The sequence below is a fragment of a genome, mitochondrion, assembly GCF_042453785.1.
Source record: "Malus x domestica mitochondrion, complete genome".
NCBI classification, from domain to species: Eukaryota; Viridiplantae; Streptophyta; class Magnoliopsida; order Rosales; family Rosaceae; genus Malus; species Malus domestica.
This window is the reverse complement of record NC_018554.1, coordinates 302,495-329,058: the sequence shown is the minus strand read 5'-3', so window position 1 is coordinate 329,058 and position 26,564 is coordinate 302,495. Positions and strand designations below refer to the sequence as shown.

Sequence of the window (26,564 nt, the reverse complement as noted above, 5' to 3'; positions counted from 1 at the left end):
AAGCTACTGATTAACTTCCTGATGTCCGTGGGTGTGGCTATCTTAACTACTGATTAAATGAATCTCCCCTCCAGCTTTCCTTCTATGTCATCTTATTTTACTATTTTTGCTATTGGATGAAGCCCATCCATCTTATCGGAGCGGAGATAGTAGAGCACTCGCTTCGACAGTTGTGATTGCGCTTTTAAATGAGGAAAGGTGCCTGGCCTGGAATACCCTCTTTAATATAGAAAGTTCCTTGCCTTAGACTTCGAGTTGACAGAGAGGAATGGCAGAACTCTTGGCCTTACGAGACGAGGGCTACGATTAGCTCATCTGCCTTCTGGCACTCGGTATTATAATATGGATACTGAACTTCATTACTTTACGAGGACACCCTCGCTAGATTCAGGTTCTCCTCCCAGGGGAGAAAGGTAAATGCATTTTTAAAAAATGAAGACCCGGTAGCTTTAGCAAAGGAAGAAAGCGTAGAGGCTCTGCCTGATCTGATCCCCGGAGATGGAAAAACTTTTGACCCTGGCCCCAGCTTAACCACAAAAAGACTTATTCAGTCGAATTGGAAGACTGCTAGTGAATCGGCGCTTTAAAAGGGGTATTTTCGTGACTCCGCTGCTATTGATAAGGGCTGCTAGCCTCTTGTTAGCTGCTTATCCGGTCTTGGTGGGTTAGGTGAGTAGGGTAATTCGATTCTGTTTCAGAAAGAACTCTGAGTGAACAAGGGTTTCCTCTCTTTTGATTCGCAATAGCTATCAGTGAAAGCAGGATAGTCCGTCTTTCTTTGTTAAATGGCCGAATTAGCGAATAGAATGGATCAATCCCACATTCGGCTCAACAAAAGCATTCAAGCATCCTATGTGTTTTTTTCCCGATTTTTACCCCTTCTCGTCCTGCTTCGAAAGCTACGTCGAAAGGGAAGATAAGAGAAGGCGGTGGCTAGGCTAGGTCTTAGTATGAGACGATAGGTTACCTTTCCTTTGCAGCAAGCGCAATCCTCGCAGCGCGCTATACGCTAGCGCTTCTTTGGTAAGGGGATTGTTCTGTCGTATTGTTCTTCCTTCTCGGCCCTGTGACAAAGCACGGGGCTTTATTCTTTCTACTAATATTAAGTCTTAAGATTTTTAAAAACTATTGACCGTAACCCACCGTCATATTCTGTGTCTTTGTCTTTAGATGCGGAATCCTCTGGCCTCGTCGCTTAATATTCTAGATAAATTGAATCCGTTAGTTCGGGGGAAACAGAATCTCTTGGTTAGGCGTCTGCGTCTGTATCTTCGAATCTTTCTTCAGACGTTGGAGTTGGAACTACAGCCTCCGCCCTCCAGCACAAATTCTTAAGCTTGATCGGTGTCATAGCCTGTTACCTTGCAAACACACACCCATCTCCCGTCGGGCGTGGTCGTCGCGTGAAGGTCTTTGTTTTTATGTGCTGCTATGCGCTTTATCGCTTGCCTATCTCTTTGCCTTTCTATTTATATCTTTCTCTCAGTAAGCCTGCTTCGCTTCTCTAATCGCTAAGCCTTAGACAGTTTGAGCGGTGCCCTTCCTTTATGGGGTTGTCGCCTCAGCGCCTCCTTTCCCTTTAGTAGGCTCACCTTCCCGCCTTGCCTTCGGGGAAGTTTTCCTATCCTCGAGGAACTTTCGCTAGAATCAGGAGCAGACTCAGTCGCTTCATTCTTTCTTCGCCCCAAAGGTTTTCTTTCTATTCTATATAGACTTTATCGCAATGCTGTACTTCATGTCAAATAGCTGTTATCCTGACTTCATCCGCTGGAAGAAGACTTGTCAATAAGATTCTTAAGCGGAACTTGCACTAAAAAAGATAATAGCTGCAAGACTCACATCTTAGCTTTCATGTCGCGGAAAGGAAAGAATAATAGCTTAATTAGCTTCCCATTCATCTTATGCGGCAGCAGCAAATAACATTAAGCGAAAAGCCTTTTATCTTTATTCCACACGCTTACCTTACCCTCGGACATCCAGTCAGTGATCCAGCCTGAGTGCAATCCCTTTTTGAACAACCGATTCCAGCTTATTCGAAAACAGCTTATTCTATAGATGATAAAACGGCCAAAGACCCTATTGGGCATTATCTGCCTATTCCTATTGATTAAACCTCCTCGGAGAGTTTCACTTCCTTTAGCTGCTCCGGTATCGGGGAAATCCGTTCGGACATATTCCAGATTCTCTAGAGGAAGCGCTCCTTGCCTGAGGAATAGCCGTCTTTCGCACTCTTGGGATGATATTTTCCTTTTTTCAATAGCTGCTCCTTCTTCCTTTCTCCTCGAACTATAACTAGGAGATGGAGATATGCCCGCTATGACTAATTCCTAGGGAATTGAATAAGCTAATAACATTTTAGGCTATTAATGATAAGGAATAAGGATTTCGTGCCCCACGGTATAATATCTGTGTCCAATCTAGCAAACCCAGGGAGCCCCAAGCAGCTTGCCTATTCTTTTCTCTCCAATAGGGATAAGAAGTCCCATACTAGCATTGCCCTTAATACCTAACAGCTTGTAAGGGCTTATCCGGGTATTGATTCATAGCCATATGTTGAATAAGTCCCTTTCTATTACGAAATAGGGAATTCGTTCACAGCCAGAACAGCCAAAGATGGCATTTAGGATTCTAAACCTTGTGGAAAAGATATTCCATTTTGTTTATAGAGACTGAAAGCTGCCTAAACTGGATCAATAGAATAGAACACAGGTAAGGACGAATGCGAGAGAATGAGACTCGTAGGTAGTATGTGTGACTCGCACCAGTCGTTACGCCGCAAAAACAGGAGTGGGCATCTTCCTTCCTCACCACGTTCAAGCGCAAAGGATCTGGGCGTGTCTACTATTGCTATTGATCCAACCTCTAAAAATTCCTTTTTAAAAAGCTAAGAACATCATTAAGGAGAGGGCTTTTGCCGGCTAATCGAGTGCCTTTACTAGTGTGCTACTTTCTTGCTTTTCAAATGACCTGTATCGACTTTTTCTTTTCTTTGCTGATTCCTTTCGATGAAATTTGCCATGTTGCACTAAGTTGCTTACGGATATAATAATGAACATAGGGATTACACCCCATGCTGAATAACCAAATGGATGGCTTGGTGAAAATGGGGGCTTTGTATCCCCTGATTTAATAGATCCAGGAGGATTTCTTGTAAGGTTGTTAAGTCGTTAATACCTCCGTAGATATGCTCCCCAATGGTTTCGATGCCTAATTCCTCGGGCAATCGAAACTCTTCGCCATAAAACAGCTGTAATAAAGTTTCTAGCTGAAAACTGATGTGATCCCTTAGTGTATCCAAAACTAGAGTGGGAGTCGTCTCAAGATTTAATTGAGGTATACGCCCCACTCTAATTAAAGAAAAAATTATAGCGAAGGGAATGATAAAAAAAAGAAGAGACCCATTTGGAAGATCCGCCATAATCTCTTCGATCCCTTCATTCATAAACCACTTTGCCTCGGTTGTATGTAAACCCCCCCTTCACCCCCACCCCCTAAAGTGGTAAAGAAGGGCTAAAAATTTATTTTTTTCTATCTGACAGGACAAACAAATAGGAAGGGATGGTTCTTTCATTGCATTGATAGAAGTCTAACTAGAAAAAGATCTCTCTATTACTTTGAGAAGAGAATCGTTGGTTTGACCGACGAACTACGTGGAAAAATGGACCTTCTTTCTTTCAGAACCTCGCTTTTGTTCAATTATAAATAAATAACCGCTTTGATGGAGATTTGTAGCATCATTCAAGTAAATACAGATTGAGATCGTAGAAACATGAGCTTGTGATATAGCTACACCTAATTCCGGACCGGTTAATGCAAGAACTATAAATAAAGGACCAGGATCTCCTATAAAAAATAAAAGATCATTCATACATAGCATAGTCCAAGCGAACCCACTTAAAATCTTTACTGAACTATGACCGGCCATCATATTAGCAAATAAACGTATTCCTGAGCTTAATGCGCGAAAACAATGAGGAATTAGCTCAAGGAGTACTAAAAAGGGTGCTAACGGCAGTGGGACTCCTGCGGGTAATGAGATGCTTAAAAAATGAAGCCCATTTCTTTGAAATCCCACTATAGTAATGCCAATAAAAATAGAAAATGAGAGACCCAAAGTAATGAGAAAATGACTTGTAACTGTGAAGCTATAAGGTATCATACCCTGGGGATTACGAAATAACAAAAAAGTAAAAGTGACCGAGATGCGAGGGAAAAACTTTTGTTTAACATTTCCGGAAAGACCACCCATTTGTTCGTTTACCAGGTTCAGCACGAAATCATAAATAAGCTCTACCGAGGATTGCCAAGCATTTGGTACTGAGTTTCCTCCTCCGTTTTTAGTAACAAAATGAACCAGAAGTAGGACCAAACTGAGAGTTAGCAGCATAAACAAAGAAGGATTTGTGAATGAGAAATACAAGTTTCCTATATTCATAGGAATCAATGGGAGAATGGCAAATTGCTCAAGTGGGCTGGGGACCAGCCCCGCTAGCTCCAGAGCCTCCGTATAGGCTTCACCTTGTACTCCGCTTATGGTCAAATCATTCAAAAGGGACTCAAGAAAAGCGATATTGTCGCTGGAACTTGATTGAAGATAGGGTTCATCAAACGAAAGGATTCGTCTAAACATATAGATATAGATTGATACAAAAAAATTCCCTCCAGACAGCTTAACTCCGTCAAGCCTGTAGGATTAGTGAAGAATTATAGTGAGTTGTGGTTGGTTGTTGACCAACGGAAAGCGTGGGAGAAAGAAGGAGTCACAGCCAGAGATCAAACAATACCCGCAAGAGACTTCAACAACGGGGGGCACACACATATCACTTGCAATTGATGCTGGGAGACTGCGCGATACATCACGCCTCTCTTTCTTACATAATTCTTTGTCTGCTAGTGGATCGAACCTAAGCTATTGAATTGGATCGGCTATGATGTTATTATAGCCGCAGAATCCGAGCTAAAACTAGTGAGTTGGCGCCCCTTTCTCGGAGGCCTTTTTGAAGTCCACTTAAAAATTATAGTTCTCGGAAGTCCTTTTCCCGAGGGCTCCACTCCTGATGGGCGTCCAGCCCGTTCCGCGCCTCGGAAACGAAATCAAAAAAGACTTCTTTAGGATCGTAGGGGGCTCTTTCCGCCAAGGACGGATGCTCAGAAAGCACCTGTTCGAAAAGGCAATAGCACGAATGCCTCTGCTCCCGAATCCGGAGATCCCTATTTTCGAAATCCAGTAGGCGGTTATACTCCCCCTGAGAGGTCGCTTCATCCAGGGCGGTTTTAACCCCCTGCCAATACTCCCCCCTATCAAATAAAAACGTGGTAGCGGCATTCTCGAGCTTTACTATTCGCCCAATCCTTAATATACCTTGACCGGTAACCCTCAAGTTGAATTGCGGGGGATGTTGTCATCATGACCGCTGAGGTTGTGGTGGTGGAAGCTGATTTACTTAACTGCTGTGAACATGCAAGAGTTATTTCGATCGCTTCTTAAGATAGGGCCAAAGGCTGCGATGCCTTTCCTCTTTGTAGCAACAGTGTCCAGTCTTTTCTATCTTCTTTGTCTGAAACTCGGCTCAATGGATTTTTTTCAGTCCCTACTTTCGAAAATGGGGTTCTCTCTTGGGAGAAAAGTCCTGTTGAGTAGGGGCTTAGCCCGTGAAGGATGGCTCCTTTTGGTTTTTTTTCTAGCCGCTTTCGGGATCTTTGACGGAACGATAATGAATATGACGGGAGGAAACGAGACAGTTAACCAAGGGCCGCACAGGGGTGATGCCGGCCCCATGCCCCCGAGAGGTTGACCGCCAGCCTCCTCTCCTTGCGGTTGCCCCCCCTCATTTGGGGCATAACTGTCAGAGGAAAGCGCAACGAATACCATCTTTAAGAGAGTCCCCGCCGCTGAAAGAGACCGAAGAAGGTTCAACTAGCGCTTAGAGTTCGGTGCGAGGATCAACTCCGTACCCTTCCTTCAGATAGTTACCGCTTTGCACGAGCTGAGACAGTGTAGATAGATCCGGATAAGGCAAAGATCACATTCCTACTGCTATAACTAAGACTGGTAATTACCTCAAAGAGGCGGATAAGGCGCAACAACCTAAAAGGCGGACAAGATTAGTCCGCGAATGCCTATTAGTAATTAGTATTAGAGCACCAGCGCTTATGGAGACAACAGCGGGTACATGAAGTATGTCACTTCCTTCCCCTTCCTTCTTCTTCCCTGCTCGCTCTGTTTTCATTCAGAACCCAGCTTCACCACTGTTTCTCACGATGGCTTTGGCTTAGGTGGTTCAGATATCGGAGAAAGGTCAGACACAAGAAAGGGCTTTCGTCGACCTTAACCAGATTGAAAAAGTCAGCAAAGAGGCTTCGGTAAGCAGCAGCCCCACCAAGTGGTCAATGCAGTCAAAGCATCGGCTTGCAGGCCAAAGGATTCCTCTTTGGTTTGGAGCTGTAAGCAGCCCTCACAGTCCAGTGGTAACCCGAGAGGTCAGTCAGGTCAGGAAATACAGCCCGATCAAGTGAGGCCGGAAAGACAAGCGAAAGCACGAGTAGGACTAGCAGAGGAATGCCTCCACTTAGGCCTTTAGGTTAGCGCTCGGGGCTCTGTCCTCTAGACAGAAAGAGTAGACGGTTACCTAGAATTCATGTGCTAATATTCTATGTTCATTCACATGTTCATTGTACGCTTGAACAAATCCACTTTATCTCCCCAATGTGAAGCTTGGAAGTGATGTTCGGTAGATGTCTCGTCTTACCTTTCCTTCTACCTTGCACACCTTCGGTGCCTTTATTTCATAACCTTTGCTTCTCGCACCCAGACGTCAGAAAGATTGAGTGAGATAAGCGCACTAGCATCCGGTCGCACCAAGTGTTCGACTACGGAGCGGAGCAAGCCCCTACCCGTCTACTCAGAGAACCTGGGCCCGAGCCTAGTAACGAGGATTATTGACTGAACTAGTAGTCTGATAGGAAGCTGTTCACACTCAATCTCTCGCTCAGTCTAGTCGAATGAATGAGAACGGAACTCCCTCTCATGATCTTGAAGTTTAGAGTAGACAGACAGTCTTTCTGTGCCCAGCTCAGTAGAGCTTTTGTGGGGAGGAGCCCCTTTCTTTCAGAACCTCGCTACTTCAATCACACTTGAGTTCGTTCCGTAAAGCAGACAGTCGAGAAGATAGCCACTGAACATTTACCCTGAATTAAAAACAGTAACTTGAGAATCTTGTTAACTGCTTCTAGCTCAACTCATAGGGGAAACAACCGTAACTATACTTACGATTTTTAGATCAACCTTGTAACATTAAGAGAAAACAGAAAGCTGCTTTAACTTTAACAACAAGCACTAGCAGCAGATCAATCAATCTTTCGTTCCTTCCCTCTTGTGTGTGAGCTTGACCGGTGCTCTTCACCATGTGTCTTGAAGTCAGGGACTCCCTGTTGTTTACCTACTTGCATTCATTTCTCTTAATGAGCAGATTGGACAACTTAGCTGTTATTAGTGCTAGCATCTGTTCTTACAGGAAGAGAAATCTTGGTTGAGCAGGTAAAGGAACGAAGCGAGGAGAAAAAACACTTTACATTACAGGGGGGAGGAATGATAAAGTAAAGTTATTCCGGTCCGAAGTCTTATTTTGATCAAGTTCTTAGGTTAGATCAAGTGAGGATACCGAAAGGGATTCACTCTTACCACGGATAGAGGAACGAAAGCAAGAGAGAATCCGTTTCCGTCTTCTCTCTTCACTGCCCGGAGCGGAAGCGAGATCGAGATCGCTTAAAAACAGCTAGTTTGTTTCCTTCGTTACTGTATCTCTGGTCGGAACTCTTCTATCGTAGCTATCCTTATTAGACTCCTATTACTTCTCTTTTTCTTTATCCTTAAGGCTTCTTAAAAGACCCTTCTAGATTCTTTATAGCTCTTTATATAGTAGAGAACTCACTATTGATGCTCTTTACCCTCGGGCGAGGGCGGTTGCCTTCTCTACAGCTCCTCCCCCCGGGGTCTGGGGAAAGGAACCTTCAAAACAGCCATAGGGAGGCCATTGAAGAGCTCAATTCCCAGCCTTAGAACAGGTCCTTGAGTTTGAGTCCCGGCCAGTCAGAACAGGAATAGCCATCCCTCGAGACTGAAAGGATCGAGTCTGCCTTTCCAGTCCTTCCTTTATAGATTGAACTACCGTAACTCCACTCAACCAACAAAGTAAATTCCATACTCAAAGTTGAGTTACCGTACAAACTCAATATCTATAAAAACTAAAGGGGAAGAATTTTTACTGAAGCCGAACGGTATCCTAAAGGAATGGTAGCACCACAATCCACCCAGACGCGGTCATCATAAATGGTTCGTGCGACGGCGGCGGAGGCGGGTTCGGGATAATCCATTCAATCTTCTTCTTTTCTTTCTCTTTTTCTGAATTTTCCTCTTCCCATGGAACTCCCTCTTGAAACATTTCCAGAGACTCGAGTCTTATTTCCTCTTCTTCCGGCAGCATTTCTCCTTTGAGCGGCATTTCCTCTTCTTCTTTCGTTTCGGCGGAACTTCCTCTCTAGGTTCTTTCTTGCAGCCTTATCCCTTTTTTGAATTCTTCTTCCGGATCGCCTTTTGAAAAGCCGGAACGTAGGGGTCATGATGATCCAGTGGGAGGGATCTTCCTCACAAAGCCAGAGAGTATTAATAGCTTTAATTGTAGTGATGGTAGGGGGCTGTTGGAAATCGGACACTTCCTCGGCCCAGCATGTTGAGACCAGAGCGTGACTAGGGAGCGGGTTCTTAAAAACTCCCATTTTATCGTTGGGGTTCTTAGGAGCTTCCTGTTCATCCACCACGTCGATTTTTCCTTCTTCTATGAAATCTTGGATTTTTTACTTAAAAGTCTAGCTTGCATCCGTCGCATGACCCGGTCCCCCCTCATTGGGACCTAAAAGAATTCTGCCAATTCCTTCCACCCCCACCCCCCCAGATACATACATACTTTTCTTCCTTTCTCCCATAAAGCCTCCTTTCCTGAATCTGAGCTTTTATCTTTCTTATTTATTCTTACTACTATCACTTTATAAACCGGGCCGGCGGATCAAAACCGTAACGTATCAGGGTCGTACACCTGGAACAAAAGGGTTCGTCGTACAATCTCGGCGATTACTAAAATCAAGGAATATATCCCTCTCCCTTAGTGTCTTTCCACTTCCGTCGTTCAGGAACAAACACTTCGCCTAATTCTTTTGAATCCCGGCCCGGTTTTCCCCGCTAACCAATTACGTTACGACCACTGAACAAACTTGGTTGACGAACATGGTTTATGCGCCGCTAATGTAGCGGCTTGTCGAGCATTTGACAAACTCACACCATCCATTTCAAATGGGATTTGTCCCGTGGACACACGAGCGATCCAACCCGTAGGATTTCCTTTTCCCCTTCCCATTCTTACTTCTGTAGGTTTCCCGGTAATAGGGAGATCTGCGAGAACTCTTACCCATATCTTACTATTTCTTCGGCTCATAGCACGATGGAATTGTCCGATTGTAGCCCGACGCGCTGCTTCAATGGCTCGATATGAAAGACGACCAGCTCTACAACTTTTAGTGCCATATCTCCCAAAACCAAGTTGTGTACCGTCCGGTTTGCAACCCTTACTACATCTGCCTTTACGATATTTACTATATTTCGTCCGTTTCGGATATAGCACGTCCCTTTTTTTTTTATATGAAATCCACACTTTGACACCTAAGATTCCGTAACGAGTAGATACTTTCGCAGGAGCATAATCTATTTTCTGGTTAAATACATTACGAGATGTTTTCCCATACTTTCCGCATTCAGTTCTAGCTATTTCTGCGCCCCTCCACTTACTCGTAACAGGCTTTCCTCGCTAAACAAGAAGAAGCTGCTAAGGTTGCCCAATTCGTTCTATCATGAGACAGGCAGGGTTTCGCACTAAGCAAGTAAACTACCTTTATCTAACTGAGTTATCTGCCGTGTGAGACATAGAAGGATTATCTCATTAACTCATTCAATCTGGAAGAAGTTTAGACATAACGATCAGGCTATTTCAGTAGTTTTAACCCTACCCTAAGAGCTTGTCTGTCCCTATGTTATTTCCTCTAAAGTGGAGTCATGTCTATAGACGATAGGATCTTACGCTCATGGGAGACCGGCTCTATGCAAGCCGCAGCTCTGAACGCATATAGCTCTACTGGGCGTGAGTTTCTCGTTCCATGCGGGATAGCTTGCTCTAGTTGACACCCCGAACTATCACATCTTCCGTCTCGTTACCCTCTCCTTTCAGTCGAGCGACTTCGTTACCCTCTACTCTGAGATACGAGCTTGACAACCACATAGTAATATCCTTTCAAGCACTCCTACAGGGATAGGATTTTCCTTCTTTTTTCGACAACCAGTATAGAAAGTATCTCGCCCCTCTGTAATTCTTATCCGTCCCCAGACGCTGAATGAGTTTAGGAGTGAATGAGCTAATCCCGATCCTTCTCTCATAGGGTGAGAACAAGCTCGACCACTCTTAAGCTAGCCCGAAGCTTGATCCCGCGGCCCCGATGCTACACATCAGTTCCTTGGCTCTGCTCGCGAATCCATTGCAATTGGGGAATCCCGTTCGAAATCAATCCCTTTTTTTCTCTGTCTGTGCGCTTAGCATCGCTTTAGCCGCATTGCTATTGCTATCTGGGAATCGCGAATCATTCCTTAGTGCAAGCACTAAGTAAGCAATTTTACTACGTCTCCCTATGGTCGAGCAATTAAACTACCTCTTACTCTGCCTCAACAGGATCTGGGCTCCGCTTGTCTTGGTCCTTAAGTGGAATTTAGGTACACAATATCCCTGGATTCTTCTTGCAGTTCAAGCGCAGCAAAAAGTAATAAAGAGCTTCTGCGCGATTTGCCGCCTTTTTTTCGAGGGATTCTCCGCCTTTTACTTTTCGCCGACATTTTTTGATTCTCCTAAAAAGAAAAAGTCAAAGCAGCAGACCTGTAGTCCCATTATCCACCTTTAGAGAAATTTTTAAAGAAGGCTCCGTTTAACACATCTTGGCCAAGCAGGAAGAGCGGGAAATAAGTGCTTTGTCGGTTGAAGGTGCTCTCTTCTCTAGGATAGAGGCTCACTCTGAATCCATAGTATCCTCTGCATCTTATGCATCTTCTGTCTCGTCTCTTGGTTTCAGGGAGCCTGTGAGCAAGAGTTCTCCCCCGAAAGCGGCTTTCTATTCTAGGAGGGAAGTGGGCTTCATTCAATGGAATGCCTTGTTGGTTTAGCGAAAAAGGTAGTTTACTTGCTTAGTGCTTGCGCTAAGGGCTTATACCCAAAAAGTATGACACGCACTAGATGTAATGGGACGGACGGGATGAAGCCAATAAAGAAAAGACTATAAAAGAAGATAACTTAAATAAAAAAGAATGTGATTCGGGCATAGGTTGCCATGTSACTTTTTRATACTAAAAAGTTMTGTTCCCTTAGATGGGACTCYATTTAACATAACTAAGAGGGTCCGCCGTTGTTAACCGGGAAAAGAGTGRGACTTGAAAAGAGGATGGGAGACGGGGGAACTCAAACAAGTAATAGAAGAGAGGAGAGGGCCCTCTAAAAGCCGTACTGGTGCTGTTGTTTCTATACGAAAATTGTGTGAATTTAGTTAGCGGCGGCTATCCTGCCATTATACTTTAACTGAACTGTAATTCCGCCTCCTTTATAGCAGCATTCCTTTCCAAAAAAAGGGTAAGAGAAGAAAGTTAGTGCTCATGGACCTCCTTTTTTTGTTGTTCGAAATCAATGAATTCCTTTCCTACGCAATTATAGTTGGAAATGCTTTAAACGCGTATTGATACTTTTTAAGTTGAGGAGGTTTTCGGTGTCGCCTTTACCCTTGGGCTTTTTCTTCTTATGTAGTTGAAGATACAACTTGTACTTTTGAATGTACGAATTCTGTAGAAAAGCTAGTACCTCGTTAGCATTGCAACAACACTTTGAGAGAGCGAGATACTGGAATACTCGGGGAAGGAGCGCTCTCTCAAAGTGTTTTACGCGTTTGCCTTGTATCTTCCTTATGTCGTTGTCGATTGATTGAAACAATTTGTTTTTTAACCTATTAATGGCTGCCCTTAACTCCAAGTTTCTGTCCGGACGAATTTATATTAGGACTCCGAGAACTAAGGTAGAGCATGGCTTGCTTATTCCTCGAACGAGCTCAAAACTAGTTGCTTCCAGTTTGAGCTCAGTCAAGACCTCATTAAAGAATTGCTTGAACCCTTGGCTTACCGTTTCTGAGTTGGCTCCTTCCTTAATAGCAAAAAGTATATCGTCAGCGTAGCGCACATACCTAATTCTCGCTTCTTTACTCATAAAGTCTTGCACCTTCACATCAAGTTGGTGAAGAAAGCTGTTCATTAAGACGGGATACAACGGGCTGCCCTTTTATACAGGAGCCATAAGTCTTACCTTCTTTATCTCTTATTTCCGTTTTTTAGAAAGCTGAAAAATTGAGTTACAAAAGCCCTCACTGCTCTCACCCATATCTAAACCAATTCTTCTATTTAGAAGAGTGTGATCAATGTTATCAAAACAACCAACAATGTCTGCTTTGAAAAATCGATCTACTGTCCCCCAACTATCAACATGCGCGAAGAAGGTAATGGGTCCTCTCCCCTTCCTAAAGCCATGAGAGTGGGTCAGAAGGACGTCCTCATAGACTATATTGAGGAGTAAGGAAAGGGCTTCCATGACAATGAGGTCCTTCTTGCATGGTGTTATAGGGCCTGGCTTGTTAGGCTTTGGAATCCACGACCTGTGCATCTCCGAGAACTGAAAGCGAAGAAAGCTTAACGCAAGCGACATAGGTAATCCAGCAGCAATCGAGAGCCGAAGGTCTGATTCCACCTAGTGGCCAATTCAACCAACAGAGAAAGCAACCCTAGCCCTTAGCGCAAGCACTAAGTAAGTAAACTACCTTCGTGAACGTCACAACCGATGACCTATAGCCTTTTTTATCTAAATATGGTAATTGAAAGACTACAGAACAAAGTATGAACGTCCAGGAAGTTGCAAAGGGATTTCCGAACAACCCTGCAATCATACAGGACGTCAGGATAACTGGTAAGGAATCGGTAGCAGCCTTGAGATCAAAAGAAAATCATTTTTTCTTTCCTATAAGGTACTCCAACGGTTGGGTCTGGTTATAGGTACCATCCATTTTTAACCTTGCCAAAACCGTCATGGCCCAATCATGTATAGGCCGTACCGAGGCCTGATACAAGGGTGAGTCAATAGGGAATAACCTTTTCTTCCCTGCTCCCTCGACCTTCATTAACATCCTACCAAGCCGCGGCTGCCATCGCATTGTATCTAACCACACTGTGGCAAATCGATACAAGTAGCTAAACTGCTTGCTATACCATACAAAGGTATCTCCGACCGAACGGTTAGGCAAGACTACGGCGCCCGGGTAAACATCCCGTTTACCAAACAAGACGTCGAGAGTTTCACTTAACCATTCCCCTCCTGCAGCCAAAGTGTTAGCGGCTGTAGCATCCACCGGTAATGCGTGGAAGAGGGTAAGCTTTCTATGTGGATAGGACGTATCAACACCTTTTGCATCTTTTAAAGGAAATATATAAGAATGAATAATATTGTGTTGGGTCCTGAGGACCAGGATGGCCGAAGATCAAAACCTAAATGTGCCCGGGGTTGATCATCGATGCCAGGGACGATGAAAGAATTTGAGCGCTGATGTAGCTAACAGCCACCTTCATAGTCGATTCATTAGGGTCGTCACCTTCTACCCAACTAGTGGAAGTATCCACCGTTTTCTTTGTCTGTTAAGCCTCACTGCTATGGGACTTCCTAAAGAAAACTGCAATCGTAGTTTTTCAACCACTCACAAGACCACCGAGATCTTTAAAATTTCCTTTTGGCATAGTACACTGGTGTGACCATTTAGCTCATCTTGATAGCCGGGGCTAACCCTCTCGGAGCATGTATCAGAAAGAATTCTAGAAAGTGATAGCGGGGAAAGGTGCATTTTTGGCTATTCCAATCAGTATGGAAGTGGGCTCAAATCAAAAGGATGATTTGACTGCTATTGCTATTTATGTGCTAAAGGCTTAAAGCTCTGTTCCAAAAGAGATATTTTACTGCCATGACATAGGCTTTCTACCAAAAATCAAACGAAATTAAAGATTGAATCGAGAAGGAAATGAACCTAATTCATATAGCTACTTGGTATGACTAGAGAGACCACTCCGACCCCCATAGCTCCCCGGGCTTACCTAGACTCTCACTACTTTAATTCTATCTGATGAGAGCACATTTAAGGGGCACCGCTTTGGCAGAGCATAGCCTTTGGGGCAGGTTTTTTCCTCCGGATCAATATGAGCACGATCAGGCCATGGAAGACTCGGATCAAAGCAGACCTCCAGATTCGGCGCAGTTAAGTCGACAGCCTCAGATAGGGTCAGCTCATCAGAGATTGTTCGGAGACACTTCTTTCTACAGGGGAAAGATTTTTTGCCACGGCTTCGGAATCTGCATCGCCAGTTAACATCATCGGTTTCAGCTTCAACTTCGGCAGTCGGCATTCCCCTCGAAGACTTAGACTACGTCAGAACGATTAGACCTTGGCAGAACAAAAATTCGAAGCGTCCCAATAGGATGCATAGCGGCAGGAGGAGTTGGGTTGGTTGACATGGGGCTAGATGATATAGCCAGTGTTCCGTGAGGGACCAAAAGGTATCAGATATGTAACATCCAAAGGGTATGATTTAGTAACTGTTCTGTGCGTTCTCAAGGGGAGATCGTGAATTTCATAAGAGAAGAAAGAATTGGCTGCTTTCACTCCTAAATGCAGCCGTGATCTTTCCCTGTAACTCGAGAAATCATAAGAGAGATGGGATCTCCTGTCGGGGTGAATCTCTCCTCCCAATGTAATGTCCTAACTAGGAAAAAGAGGCTGTCTCAGATCATGGGAGAGTCATCCGTCTAAGGAGAAGAGGCGCCGAGATATTAAACAAAGGTCTTGTCACGAGCTGGACTCGAACCAGCACCCCTGGGATCAAAAGACATACCCAGCGAACTACCTTGCTTGCATTCTGATCGTGACTTTGTTCACCCGGTTCGTCATGCACAAGAAAAGCAAAACTAACATGACTACATCCGGTCGCGTTTCCGCCAAAACACTATAATCCCCACCCTCCTTACTAAATTAAATGACTGTTTAGTCATCCTCGCTAGCTTTTTTAACAATCTCTGCTATACGTTTCATCATTTCCTCTTTTGGAACATTAATTACTTGTTCATCGACATACGGTGATCTTTCGTTTTTTCCATTCTTAATAAAAAAATTCATAATAGATTGCCATACATTGAGAAAAAAATAAATCATTATCCTTTCCTTCATTCTTTTACTGCTTTGCTCCCCCAAAAAAAATGAAGAGAGACTTGTCGTAAATCGCCGGTTGGTTGGTCCGGAAAGTCATGGAAATAAGGCTTTATCATTCAGCGCAGTTTCAGCCTATTATATAGATAAAGGACAAAGTTCACCTTACAGCTACTGTGTTGACTGTAACTACACTACGATAATTTTCATTGAGCTTCCACAATCGATTCTAGCACAATAACCGATTAGGCGAAAAGAACCCCTTCTGATTCACTTGCAGCAAAGAGGGCATTCTCGGCATCAATGCTCCTGGCAATGGCAAGATCCGATATGTCAGTTGGATTCGTGAAAAGAGTCCTCCCTTCGGTCACCTCACTGCACACTTTCTATCTCTCTGTCTCCATTATCGGCTGATTCTAAAGACTGAAATAAAAGAGAAACTTGTAACAATACGTTATTACATTCGATCTATCCTGGCAACGAGCTTCATGTTGGTAGAGACTTTTTTTTCTTAGCGCCCTATTTCATGTTTTCCTGATCGCGGTTTCCTGAAAAAAAGTGAACTTACATAATCAATGGAAGAGCATATTTGGTGAAAGAAAGAGCGGTTCGGTCAGAAGAATCTACCGCGCACTTCAATCCAATGACCAAGCATTTTTCAAGACGAATCTCTTTCTCTTTCTATACTAAATAAAGCACATACATATAGAGAGGTGCAAAGGACAGATGTGCCACTTAGATAATAATTACCAGGATCTGCCAGCGGTATTTGATTGAAATAGTAGGGTACGAATGACTTTATTTAATTATACCCCTTTTTATAATAACGTTCTAGTTACTTCTAACTTAATCCAATGCCTCTCCGACTCCTGACTCCGCTTAGTCATTAATAAGCCGATGAGCCGTACCGGTGAAGCAAGCCTACCGATGAAAGAGAGATAGTGATGTTGATGAAAGAAATGATTGGTTTAACTTTCACGACATGGAGTTGAACCATGATCGACCGTGATCGTGAGAATTGCCTAGAGCTTCTTGGCCCACGTGTCCCGAACGAACTAAATCGCCCAGTATATGTGGCACAGAGGCTACTCCACTAGATATCAGATATATGATATATATATATAATTACACCCGGCCTATGATTCACACTCTAGCGAAAGAAAAATCAACAACATCAGTAACATCAGGAAAATCAGCACCGACCCCTGACCTCAGACTCCCCCTCCCCTCAAGAGTCAAGAGTAGGGTCTGCTAATCCAATTAAAGAAATACGACCGAGACAGTATGAAATCGGAGCGACTAGAAGGAGGCCAAGCATTCTTAGCGTAGGAAGGAAGGAGGCAATTATACTTGCTTACCATGCCGGCCAATAGGCGAAAGAGACAGCTGAAAACCATGACTTGGGGGTTCCAACCTCATACCGAGAAAACAACAAAGGGCGATCAGAATCAATCGGTGCATCTTTCGCTTCACGTCAGGAATATATTTCGGACATCAACATCCTGCTGCTCATCAGAGGGAATTGTGCCACTTTTAGGTTAGGGAAAAGTCTATTTATAACAATAGAGAATTTTCTCAATCCAAAGTAACGTCCATCTCACTTCTTTTTCGCCAGGTTTCGTCGGGGATAGAGAAGGTAATCTTTTGATTAGGACACCTCCTAGGTGAAGTACCACACGAGTCAGACAGCATTACACATTCATTAAATACAGTCCCCTGCCCTTCTCTTCTTTTTTTGTCTAGCTTCAGGCTCGAAGGCTAAAGAGAATTCAGACCTTCCATGATAACCCGATTATCATATTAAATATTAGCGGGACTAGTGACTTTGCACTTTCTTCGTTACATTCAATCCGGTATGCTCTGGTCTTTTTGTTTTTGGAAGGCTCATGTAGTCTCTTTCCTTTTCACACACTTTTCATCCTCACAAACACACTACGATAGAAGCAATGTATTTCACCACTTCATGACAGAAACCAAAACAGAATAACCATCTCCTTCTCTCTCTTTTCATTCTCCTTTCCAAGAACACCCCAAAAAAGCCCTAGCTTTCTTGATCACATCACACAAACAATGGCGAAACCCACTTGTCTTTGCTCTCAATCCCTCGTGTTCTTGATGATCTTCACTCCGGCCAGAGCACAGTCTCAACAAAGTAATCATTCGATAACCTTCTTATTCTTTCTCTTCTTCTTATGTAGATTTTGTATTTCTTGAAACCCTTTAACTGCTTTTGTTTTGATTCATTTTTCTTTATTACCGGCACGGAGATCCAGCTCGGATATTTTTCTTCCTATATAAAGTCCACGTCGAACCATTTGTCGACCTCAACGCAGACCTGATCTTCAAGTTCTTGGCACATTTTCCTAGGTGGCTCTTTGTATGTCTCTTGGTCTGAGGACAACCCTAGCCTGTGTACTGCAATCTTAGGGTCCAATTCCCGGCATCTGCTTGTAGTTCCAGGCAATAAAAAAGATTTTCCGTATCAATAGTGCAATGTACTGTTCTATTTTCTCATAAGTGAGTTCCTTGCTGAGGTATGTGAGCTCTTGATTTTCTTCAATGTCCAGTTCTTCTAGCTCGAAAATCGTGGACTTGGTTTGGTAGTACCGTCATCCAACTTTTCTGGTGTAGGCATAACTTCAATGTAGTCTTATGGGATTTCATCGTCCTTCGTGCCTGAAGTAGAGGCTTCATTCGAATTGTCGAGCACATTTGTCATATATATTATGGTCAGAATCTCTATTCCAGCTTCTAGGTCGATCTCTCTCTTTTTGCCTGGATAGCCTAACTTTTTGGTGTTGAGCTTTCCATTCTTGTCAGGTATCCTGTTTTTCAGGTTATAACATAATATCTAATCTTTATTCCTCAGACTCTTGGGAACCCTTGAAAGCCCAAAATCCTTGTCCGTGTCCGGTTCACTTAGTTGTCCGAGGCGGGTCTACGCTACTAACATTAGGGGTAGAGGCCCATGCCAGTAGCACCGCACCAGTGCTTGCTTGCTATGAGGTAACTCGCCCCAGCCTTTTCTTATTAGTTGCAGACCTCTCATCCTTCGGGGAGCGGAAGATAACGAAAGGGAGACAAAGTCCTAACTAAATCATAACACAAGAACCTCCGTCTACATCATAACACAAGCTACCCATTCAGTCGAGTCGATCCGATTCGTTCCTATCTATAGATAACGCAAGAGATAACTTATGACTTCGCGGATGGAGAGGGATTCGAACCCCCGGTATTCCTATCAATACTTCGGTTTTCAAGACCGACTCTTTCAACCGCTCAGACATCCATCCTCTTCGCGCTTCGCTCGCCCTATCTATCCGCGCGCTGGCAGGTAGGGGCTTATCTATGTGATTCGCTACGCTTGCTTGCGCATATCGACGGACTCTATTGCCTGCCGGTTAGCGAAACTTTTCCGGTAGTACGAATCGCTACGCTTCGCTTGTTTCTATATGATAATATGCACCTTGGTTGCTGCGCTCCCCGCGGGTAATATAAAGAGAGTGAAGAACGAATGATCCTCCAAACAAAAAAGTGATTGAGTCCGACTCAAGCGAGTGAGTGAAAGGCGTGGCAAGAGAGCGAGTTCGACTCGCGAACGATCGGCAAGTGAAGGACCGATCCTTTTGCGCCAGTACTGTTGCGAGACTTGTACTTGGCGGCTCACGAGCAACATATAGACTAAGGTTGCCCATCACTCCCTCGCTCTTTTTTGAAGTGAAGGCCTTTTCTATTCTCTTTCTAGTATGGTTCCTCCATAAGAACACTGAACGCCCAGCTTCGCAGAGCAGCTCTCTCCCCAACCCACAGCATAGTGTGGAATCTGGATCGTTTCATTGAGCACCATTTCATTTAGATATAAAGGTGTTCTGACTCTATTGGATCAAGTCATAACCTACGCCTTAGTATGGAGAGACCAAGCTCTATTTCAGAGATTGGACTCTCTTTACTTTGATTAGCCCCTACTAGCGTAGTATGAGTTCTACGTTACTAAACGAAGAATTGGGTGATATCAAATCCTATGTCCAAAAGTGTAGCACCATTATCTGATCAAGCTAAAGAAAGACTTCAGGCCAAATTCGATATGAAGGAAAGGTTGAAACGACAAGAAGAGCGCTTAGTGAGGAGACAGCACCGGAGGGAGGAAATTCCCGCGAATAAGGTAGTTTACTTGCTTAGTGCTTGCCCTAAGGGGATCCCCCTTTGCGCTATGTAGGTTCAACTACCCTTTGATGTGGGCCCTCTCATTCCTTCCAAATCTAAGGGTTGAGGACCTCTTCATACGAATCTTTCTATTTCCTCTTAATGCTTCGAGCCACTGTCTCTTGAAGCCTTTGTAGCTGTTCCTGGACTTTGGATAGGTTCACCAAGTGGATTTTGAAAGAAAGGTTGTTGGCAAAAGCCCGGGTTAGGTGTGAAAGGTATTCGGTTGCCACCAGCTCTTAAGCACACCCATTGGCATTGACTGCATGGGATCGAAAGATTTTCGGTTTTGTGGACGTGTCCATAACTTTATCATGGATCTAATTTGGATGAATACACGGGAAGCCCAGAGACCTCATTTGGCATTGTGCGGCTTCCTTAGTGCAAGCACTAAGTAAGCAAGCTACCTCTCCCTATGGTCGAGCAAGTAAACTACCTTACTCTAACAAGTAGTAAACTACCCCCTTCATGCTTCAAAGGGAGTTTTCTTCATTGACCCCGGCCACGACCATCCTTAAATTGACTGAAATACATTCTTTCTTGGGGGACCACGCCCTCGGGAGAAACTAGCGATGATTGCCTCTCAATGGAATTCGTCTTCGGGGGATATTTCTTTGAGAAGAATGCAATTTCAATATAAGAATTTAGCCAGATTCAGAATCAACATTAGAGAACCAGACCTTATAGATTATCCCCCTACTCTTTCCCCTTTCTCTAATAATAAGGTAAGCTCGTTGGATCCTCCTCATCCTCGGAACTAAAAAAAAGAGTTTGAACTCTCTTCGTCTTCTTCTTTGTCTCCATTTCCAGCTTCCTCCCCTTCACCTTTTTCTTTCCCCCCCTACTTCTTGAAGGATGGTCAATTTCCATCCCCTTTATTTTACTTTCCTCCTCATCAGAAATTACTTTCATCGGTGTCGTAAGGCGACGCGATCCCGGTGTCTCGTCACTTTGACCCCCTGTTCTCTTCTCCCGTTCTTCATGTCCTAAAAAAAAAAGAATATCTATATGAAGAGAAAGCATATCAAGCCGGATTGAAGGCTTATATGTAGTACCTTCACCCGTTGTTGTCTCGGGATCTTGAGTCCTTTCCTCTCCTTGACTTGTATTAGTAGGGCGTTCTTCATCTAAAGGCTCTTCATATCATGAACTTGTCCAAGCCAAACTCTTCTTGTTGTTGCGGGAGAAGGTTCTGGTAAGCTCGTCAGGTGCTGGCGTAAGTAGTAACTCCTACCGTTGCTAAAGCTTTCTCTTTAAGGCTTTTCACTCCGATTATCGTTATTCAAGCGGTATCGCGGAGAATCTTTCCTTTCGTCCTTCTGGCAAGGGTTTGAAGAGGGGCTTGGTAGCTAGGAAAGTAAAGTCAGGAAGGAGGGCGCTGTACTATTGGGCAAGTAGCGGTTGTAGTCTCGGCTTTCTTGTAGCTTTGGGGATTTTTTTATACTACTTTAGGATTAAAAAAAGGCTTCAAGCTCAAGTGCAAGCGGAGTAAACTTGTTCAGCTTTACTGCAAGTCTAAAGAAAGGGAGGGGCAAAGTCCACTCGCTATTAGCTCGCTTAAATCTCTTCACTCGCATAGTAAACTGCGCTCGCCCTAGTAAAATCCAGATCTTGTTCCTTTGCGAGCGGAAGTCAGAACGAATACCGAGACTCCTTTCTTTTACGCCTTATTAGTTATGAAAGCGGATCGCTTTGTTTGTAATGCAAAGGAAAGAGAAGGCGGCTGTGGAGATAGAGTCTTTACGGCAAGTGAAACATTCTATCTTTGTCAGGCTTAAGGTAAAGGGAATGAGAGAAAGAATGTTCTTGTTTCCGGGCATATCGATGGGAATAAGAGCAGGCGGTAAGTGAGGCAATTCCTTCCGGTAGTGGATGCGGGTAAATCACAGTAAAATCTATCTTTTCGGAAGCGAAGTCGTAACTTATACCGTTCGAAAGGCGCCCCAGCCCTTATGGAAAAATAGATAGAACCGTTCTTTCTTTGCGGTTACGATAAGCAAGTCTATTAGTACACAACACTCGTTTATAAAAGGCGAATAACTGACTTTACTGACGAGCGTGAGAGCGATGCGCTTTGTCTTTTGGTTTTGAACTTATAAGAGCTTTTAAGTCGGAACTCAAAGCTAGTGCGTTAAGCAAGCTTGTTTGTTGTAAGGCTATCGGATTAGAGAATTCCCTCTTTTTTGCTCGCATCGTGATCGATGTAGATTCTTCCTCTCCAGAGCCCCGACCAGTCTTGACTGAAAAGCTTTCAGACCGCAAGTTATACTAGCAACTTGCTGTGTCATGTCCATTCTCGTTACACATATGATATGGTACCTCTTTATCCTGAGATCTCTTTTGCTACTGGTGCAATCACCTCTCACGAGGTTGAAGCTGAGCCAAAATCTGTCCCACTAACCTGGCGGGTGAAATGTCTGGGGTGACATGTGCATTCCGAAATATTTCCATCAGGTGGTGCTCTGAAGTTAAAAGAAGACCTAAGATCGAAATTAGGGCAGGGGCTTTGTTAAGCTGTTCGGCCGCATTCTATTCCGACCTCTGGATTGCCTACCAAATGGAGATCGAGGAAGTCAAGACCAGGCAGCCCCTTCAAAAGAGCCAGTGGGATTTCCTTTCCCAAGCACAAACAGCCACCAATTCAAAAGAATGTTTAAGACGGAAGAGCGGTTCCGGATTCTATTAATAGCTAACTAAGTCCCGATTCATCACTATCCAATTATCAAGCTCTCAAACCAGCACACTCGCTCGCCAACCGGTCGTGTCCCTTCATTCGCCCTTTACTAATAACTAAGACTAATCCGGCTCGCTTCTTCATTCCCGCCCCTCCTCAATCTCTTAAGCTTGCCCTTCAAAAGCTTGCTTGTCTTATCCTTATGATTAGTTCCCTGCATGCCCAGGGGGTTTTAGCAACTTGTTGAGTTTCAACGGCACTTTATTTACTAAAAGGGTCTTGCAACGAAAAATCTTTGACTAAAAAAGGAAAAGGCAATAATGCAACTTTTGATGTCCATTTTATTAGGGTTGCATTGAAAATTCCCGAGAAAATGAAAGTCTTCCGCTTTTCATGGTCATTTTCGTACTGAAAAGCTGTTGCATCCCAAAAAGCCCTATATTATCAAGGGGTTTATGCTAGTTTTTCTTATAAAGAAGGAAGGACGCGTGGATTTATCTGCCATGTCTGCTCGTTGTTTGCTTGCTTACCATCATCCATATGGTGGCTATATGTAAAAAATATCCATTCATTACGAAGGTTCTCTACCTTAGTAAGGATAGGTGGTGCAGGTTATAGGGTCCTTGCCAAACTCAGTCATACAAGATCTCGTCACTTTGAGCGGGTTCTTGCTATGTACACCAAGCCTCGGGGTCACAATGACTATCCATTAGAATTGTGGCTTGGCAGAGTGAGCTTTCGCTTCCTTATCTTCGAGGTTCATTATCTCCTTCCTTCCCTTCTTAAAGAGACGAAACCTTCGGATTTTAAGGTGGCTCCTGATGAATTATTTCCAACAAAAAGAGTCCGGGACTTCCTTGAGTGGTCTTTGCTCAGAAACTGGATGAAGGATTGGCTTCGGTACGTCCATTGGTACTGGAGACTGGAGTGTCGCGAATTCACCGGATGTTTCCTTAAGTGACTTCTTTTCCGCATCAGTCTATGAGAAATCATGGAGGATCAGACGCGAATCGAGTGAGCTCATTCGCTTTGGTCTTCTTTGGAAGATCTATGATTTGGTAGCAGAGAAGGGTGTAGCTTGGAGCCCGCCATGTCTTCAAGAACACCTTCCTGGATTTCGGGGATGGTTACTAGGAGGAGTCTCTGGCATGGATTTCTTAGTCGAGTCCGATGGTTTAACCGGGCAAAGGGATCATCATAAGACTTTAAGCGCACCTGGGGCCCTTAAAGCAATTAATAAACGATACCGAATTAACTGATAAAGAGACGGAACTAACAACTGCCGTAATGAACCTAAACTAAAGATGGAAAGAGTCACTCACTGAATACCTATTTATTAAAGAAGACTGAGCTAGTCCTAAAGCCGAAAGACGAAGGCAGCAAGGCGAAAGGAACAAGGATTGTTTGTTACACGACTTATCCATTTAACCGGCTAGCCTTGCGAACGATTTCCTTTGGTTGCTATCCCCCGCTCTTGAAGGATTGGATTTGGTGGAATCATCTGGGTTTAAAAAGCTTTTGTCCGCTTGAAAGGTTTTCGTTGTTCTTGGCTGTTTCAATCTTTCTTTTTTGGTCGAGCGAGCAAACTACCTTTCATAACCTTACTTCCCCGGCTTTCCGGTAAGGATTTCTCTTCCTTAGCGTTCACATTAAACAATTAAACCTATTCCTAAAGTGGAAGGCTTCGATCCGTATAGCGCGGGATGATGGATATCTTGAGTTAATAGAGCCAACCAAAGCTTGCTTACTTAGTGTGTAAAGATTACAGCTCCGGAAGATACCGGGCATCTGTGAAAGCGTCTGCACTCTCCTCATTCTACTCAGAAGGAGCTCCAATTCCTATTGGTTTTGGCAGAGGCAAGAAAGAAAGAAGCTAGGCTTCACCCAATCTTCCAATCAAAATCTTACGCCGAGAGGGCAAAAAGCTATAGGGAAATCGATCGATAGGATTGCATCCCTGGCCATAAACCGTAGAAACGTCCAGAAATGGTCATACAATCAATTTAGCTATCTGGACCTAGCTCGATATCAGTAGAAGATAGAGCCGCTAGCTCGACTGGGGATGGTTACGTGCTTGTCTGAGAGGAAATGGGCGGGGCAACTCGACCGTAGGGAGAGGGAGAAGCTAGTGTAGGGACGAGGGTGACCTAGTGTAGGACGAGAGTAACCTCCCCTTTTCTTCGTAACGAGTGTTCCCCGAGCAGCGGAGCATTTATGAGTGGATGTAGCTGTGATAGCTTAGAGTTTCACTGATTGGTATGCCAAAAGACTTTTTATAATATCTTATAAAAAGAGAGTTACTAAGAGTATTGCTAGAAATTATACGTAAGATAATAGAAGTCAAACTCTTTTGCAGCTCTGGAGAAGGGGTAGCAAGTCGGAGACTCCCATGGATTGATCTATAACAACTACTGTGCCCGAAGCGCCTGCATTTAGACCGGTCGCAGTTTAAGGTGAAGGTTCAATTGATCTTGCCTTGTAGGTAGGCAGCGCCTCGAGAAAGACCATAAACATAAAAAAGAGGAACTCAAGCAGAGGCTGAAAGGCCCTTTCTCTTTCCTTACCGTCTAGCGATACCATTTACATTTGTAGGAATGCATGGGACTACTTTCTATAAAGCACTTTAGGTGGCTCTACTACTTCCATAGGCGGCCGGAGGAGCTGAATAGGCGGCAGGAGGAGGAGCTGCTAGCCCAGCTGTAGACTTCAATGTAGAGGTTGGGAAACTATGTGCTGCGCATAAATCACCGAAGGATGCCATCAGACGATCAAAAGATTCAGGATCAAGCGGAGGTTTCTATTCCACTACTAGAATGGCACTAATGAAATGATGACTTTATCTTAATTAATACCTTCCCCTTTCTTTGGTAATGGCAGCCACGAGCTAAGCGAGGAAGTCTCCCTAACTCTGCAATTTCTGATTCGATCGGGGATCCTTTTACTGGTATTGATCGGAATGCTGTGGAATAACTAAGTCACTTGCTTTAGCTGCCGTAAGATATTGTAGGTACTTAAATGACCGGGTGCCATAAAATAGCATTACTTTCATATTCATATCGGGGAAAGTAGCGGGGGCAAGAACAGTGGCAAGAGGTTCTTTCTCTCCTTTTTCCCTTCTTTTCTACGGGGACGGCTAAAGCAGCAGAGAACCGACTGGCTGCGTGCATTCCCTCCACAACACCCAACGCAATCAGGATCAGGAGCTATAGCTAGGGATTCTGTGATCAACCGCTTTAACGGAGTGCCCTTACTAGGTCCGAACTCGATGATGGAATGGCTGGGCTGGGCAAGGGCTATGAACGGCGCCTGGAATCAGAGATGAACCAAAACGTCTGTCTCCCTAAGAAAGCTTGCTTGAATAAAGGCTTACAGACGTACTCAGTAAATCCTTTTTTTTACTCGCCCTTGTATTTTCTTGTTTTTTCATTCTTTCTGGTTGTGTGCTCGATCAATCACATAAAGATTCATCGATAAGTACAGGTGAAACCAACCCCCGTCATCCAGAAGAGGAAGTCGATTTCAAGTATTCTTTGGAGTAATGGCCTTCGCGCTCTATTCTAGTCTATTTCTCTTTGGGCACGACTTCCAAGGGAAGGGATTGAGGTGGGCTTTACCTTCACTTTTCTCATTGATTTGTTACTAGGTGGACTGACGACAGCAGCACTAGTTACACCTCTCTCTTAACAGCTAGGCCCTGATTCACAGCCCTAAGTGAAGGGACAATAGCGGACTTTGCCCCATGAAGTAGTTTCTTTTCTTGCATTCCGAGTCAATTCTTTTAAAAATATAAAGTCTAGCTTATTATCCGAATTTTTTTTCCTAAATCTGGAAGATATAATATCTATTTGGGATGAGCAGAGCCGATAGGATGAATCAAAAGAGTTCCGAGCTTACCTGATTGATAGGCCTTTGTACCGCGCACATCACTTAGATGGGCCCCGGAAAGCAACGTAGGAAAGAGCGAAGTGTGAAAATAGGAAATTAAAAAATTCAAAGGGATCAGATTAGATTCGATTTGTACTGGATCTGAAATGAATCCTGTCTATTTCTATCCTAAAACCCCTCAACGACTAGACTTCTGGGTCTTTCAGCCAACTCACTTCGGATATGGTATGGAGTATGCTAATTATTTTTGAGCGAGAGGAACATTGTTTTGAGGGAGGGAAAGCGTGGTTTTCTATTAGACAGAAGTGGCTGGCCCGCAGTCTCCTTCTCATGTACAAATCTACCCGTAGCATAGACTTGATCGATCAGCACATTTCTATCCATGTTGTAGGTTTTTCCTTTGCAGACTTTTTAATATATCAAAAAAGAATAAGGT

At 43.9% G+C, this 26,564-nt stretch overlaps 1 protein-coding gene and 1 non-coding gene across 2 annotated transcripts; both read right to left on the bottom strand.

Moving 5' to 3' along the window:
• Window positions 1-3,646: 3,646 nt before the first annotated feature.
• Window positions 3,647-4,630, bottom strand: atp6 (ATP synthase F0 subunit 6). Its single transcript has one exon. The coding sequence runs from the start codon at window positions 4,628-4,630 to the stop codon at window positions 3,647-3,649; it is 984 nt and encodes a 327-aa protein (YP_006666132.1).
• A 13,942-nt stretch (window positions 4,631-18,572) lies between these two features.
• On the bottom strand, window positions 18,573-18,659 carry tRNA-Ser (UGA). Its single transcript has one exon. It is a non-coding gene; the product is annotated as a tRNA-Ser (tRNA).
• Between the last annotated feature and the right edge of the window lie 7,905 nt (window positions 18,660-26,564).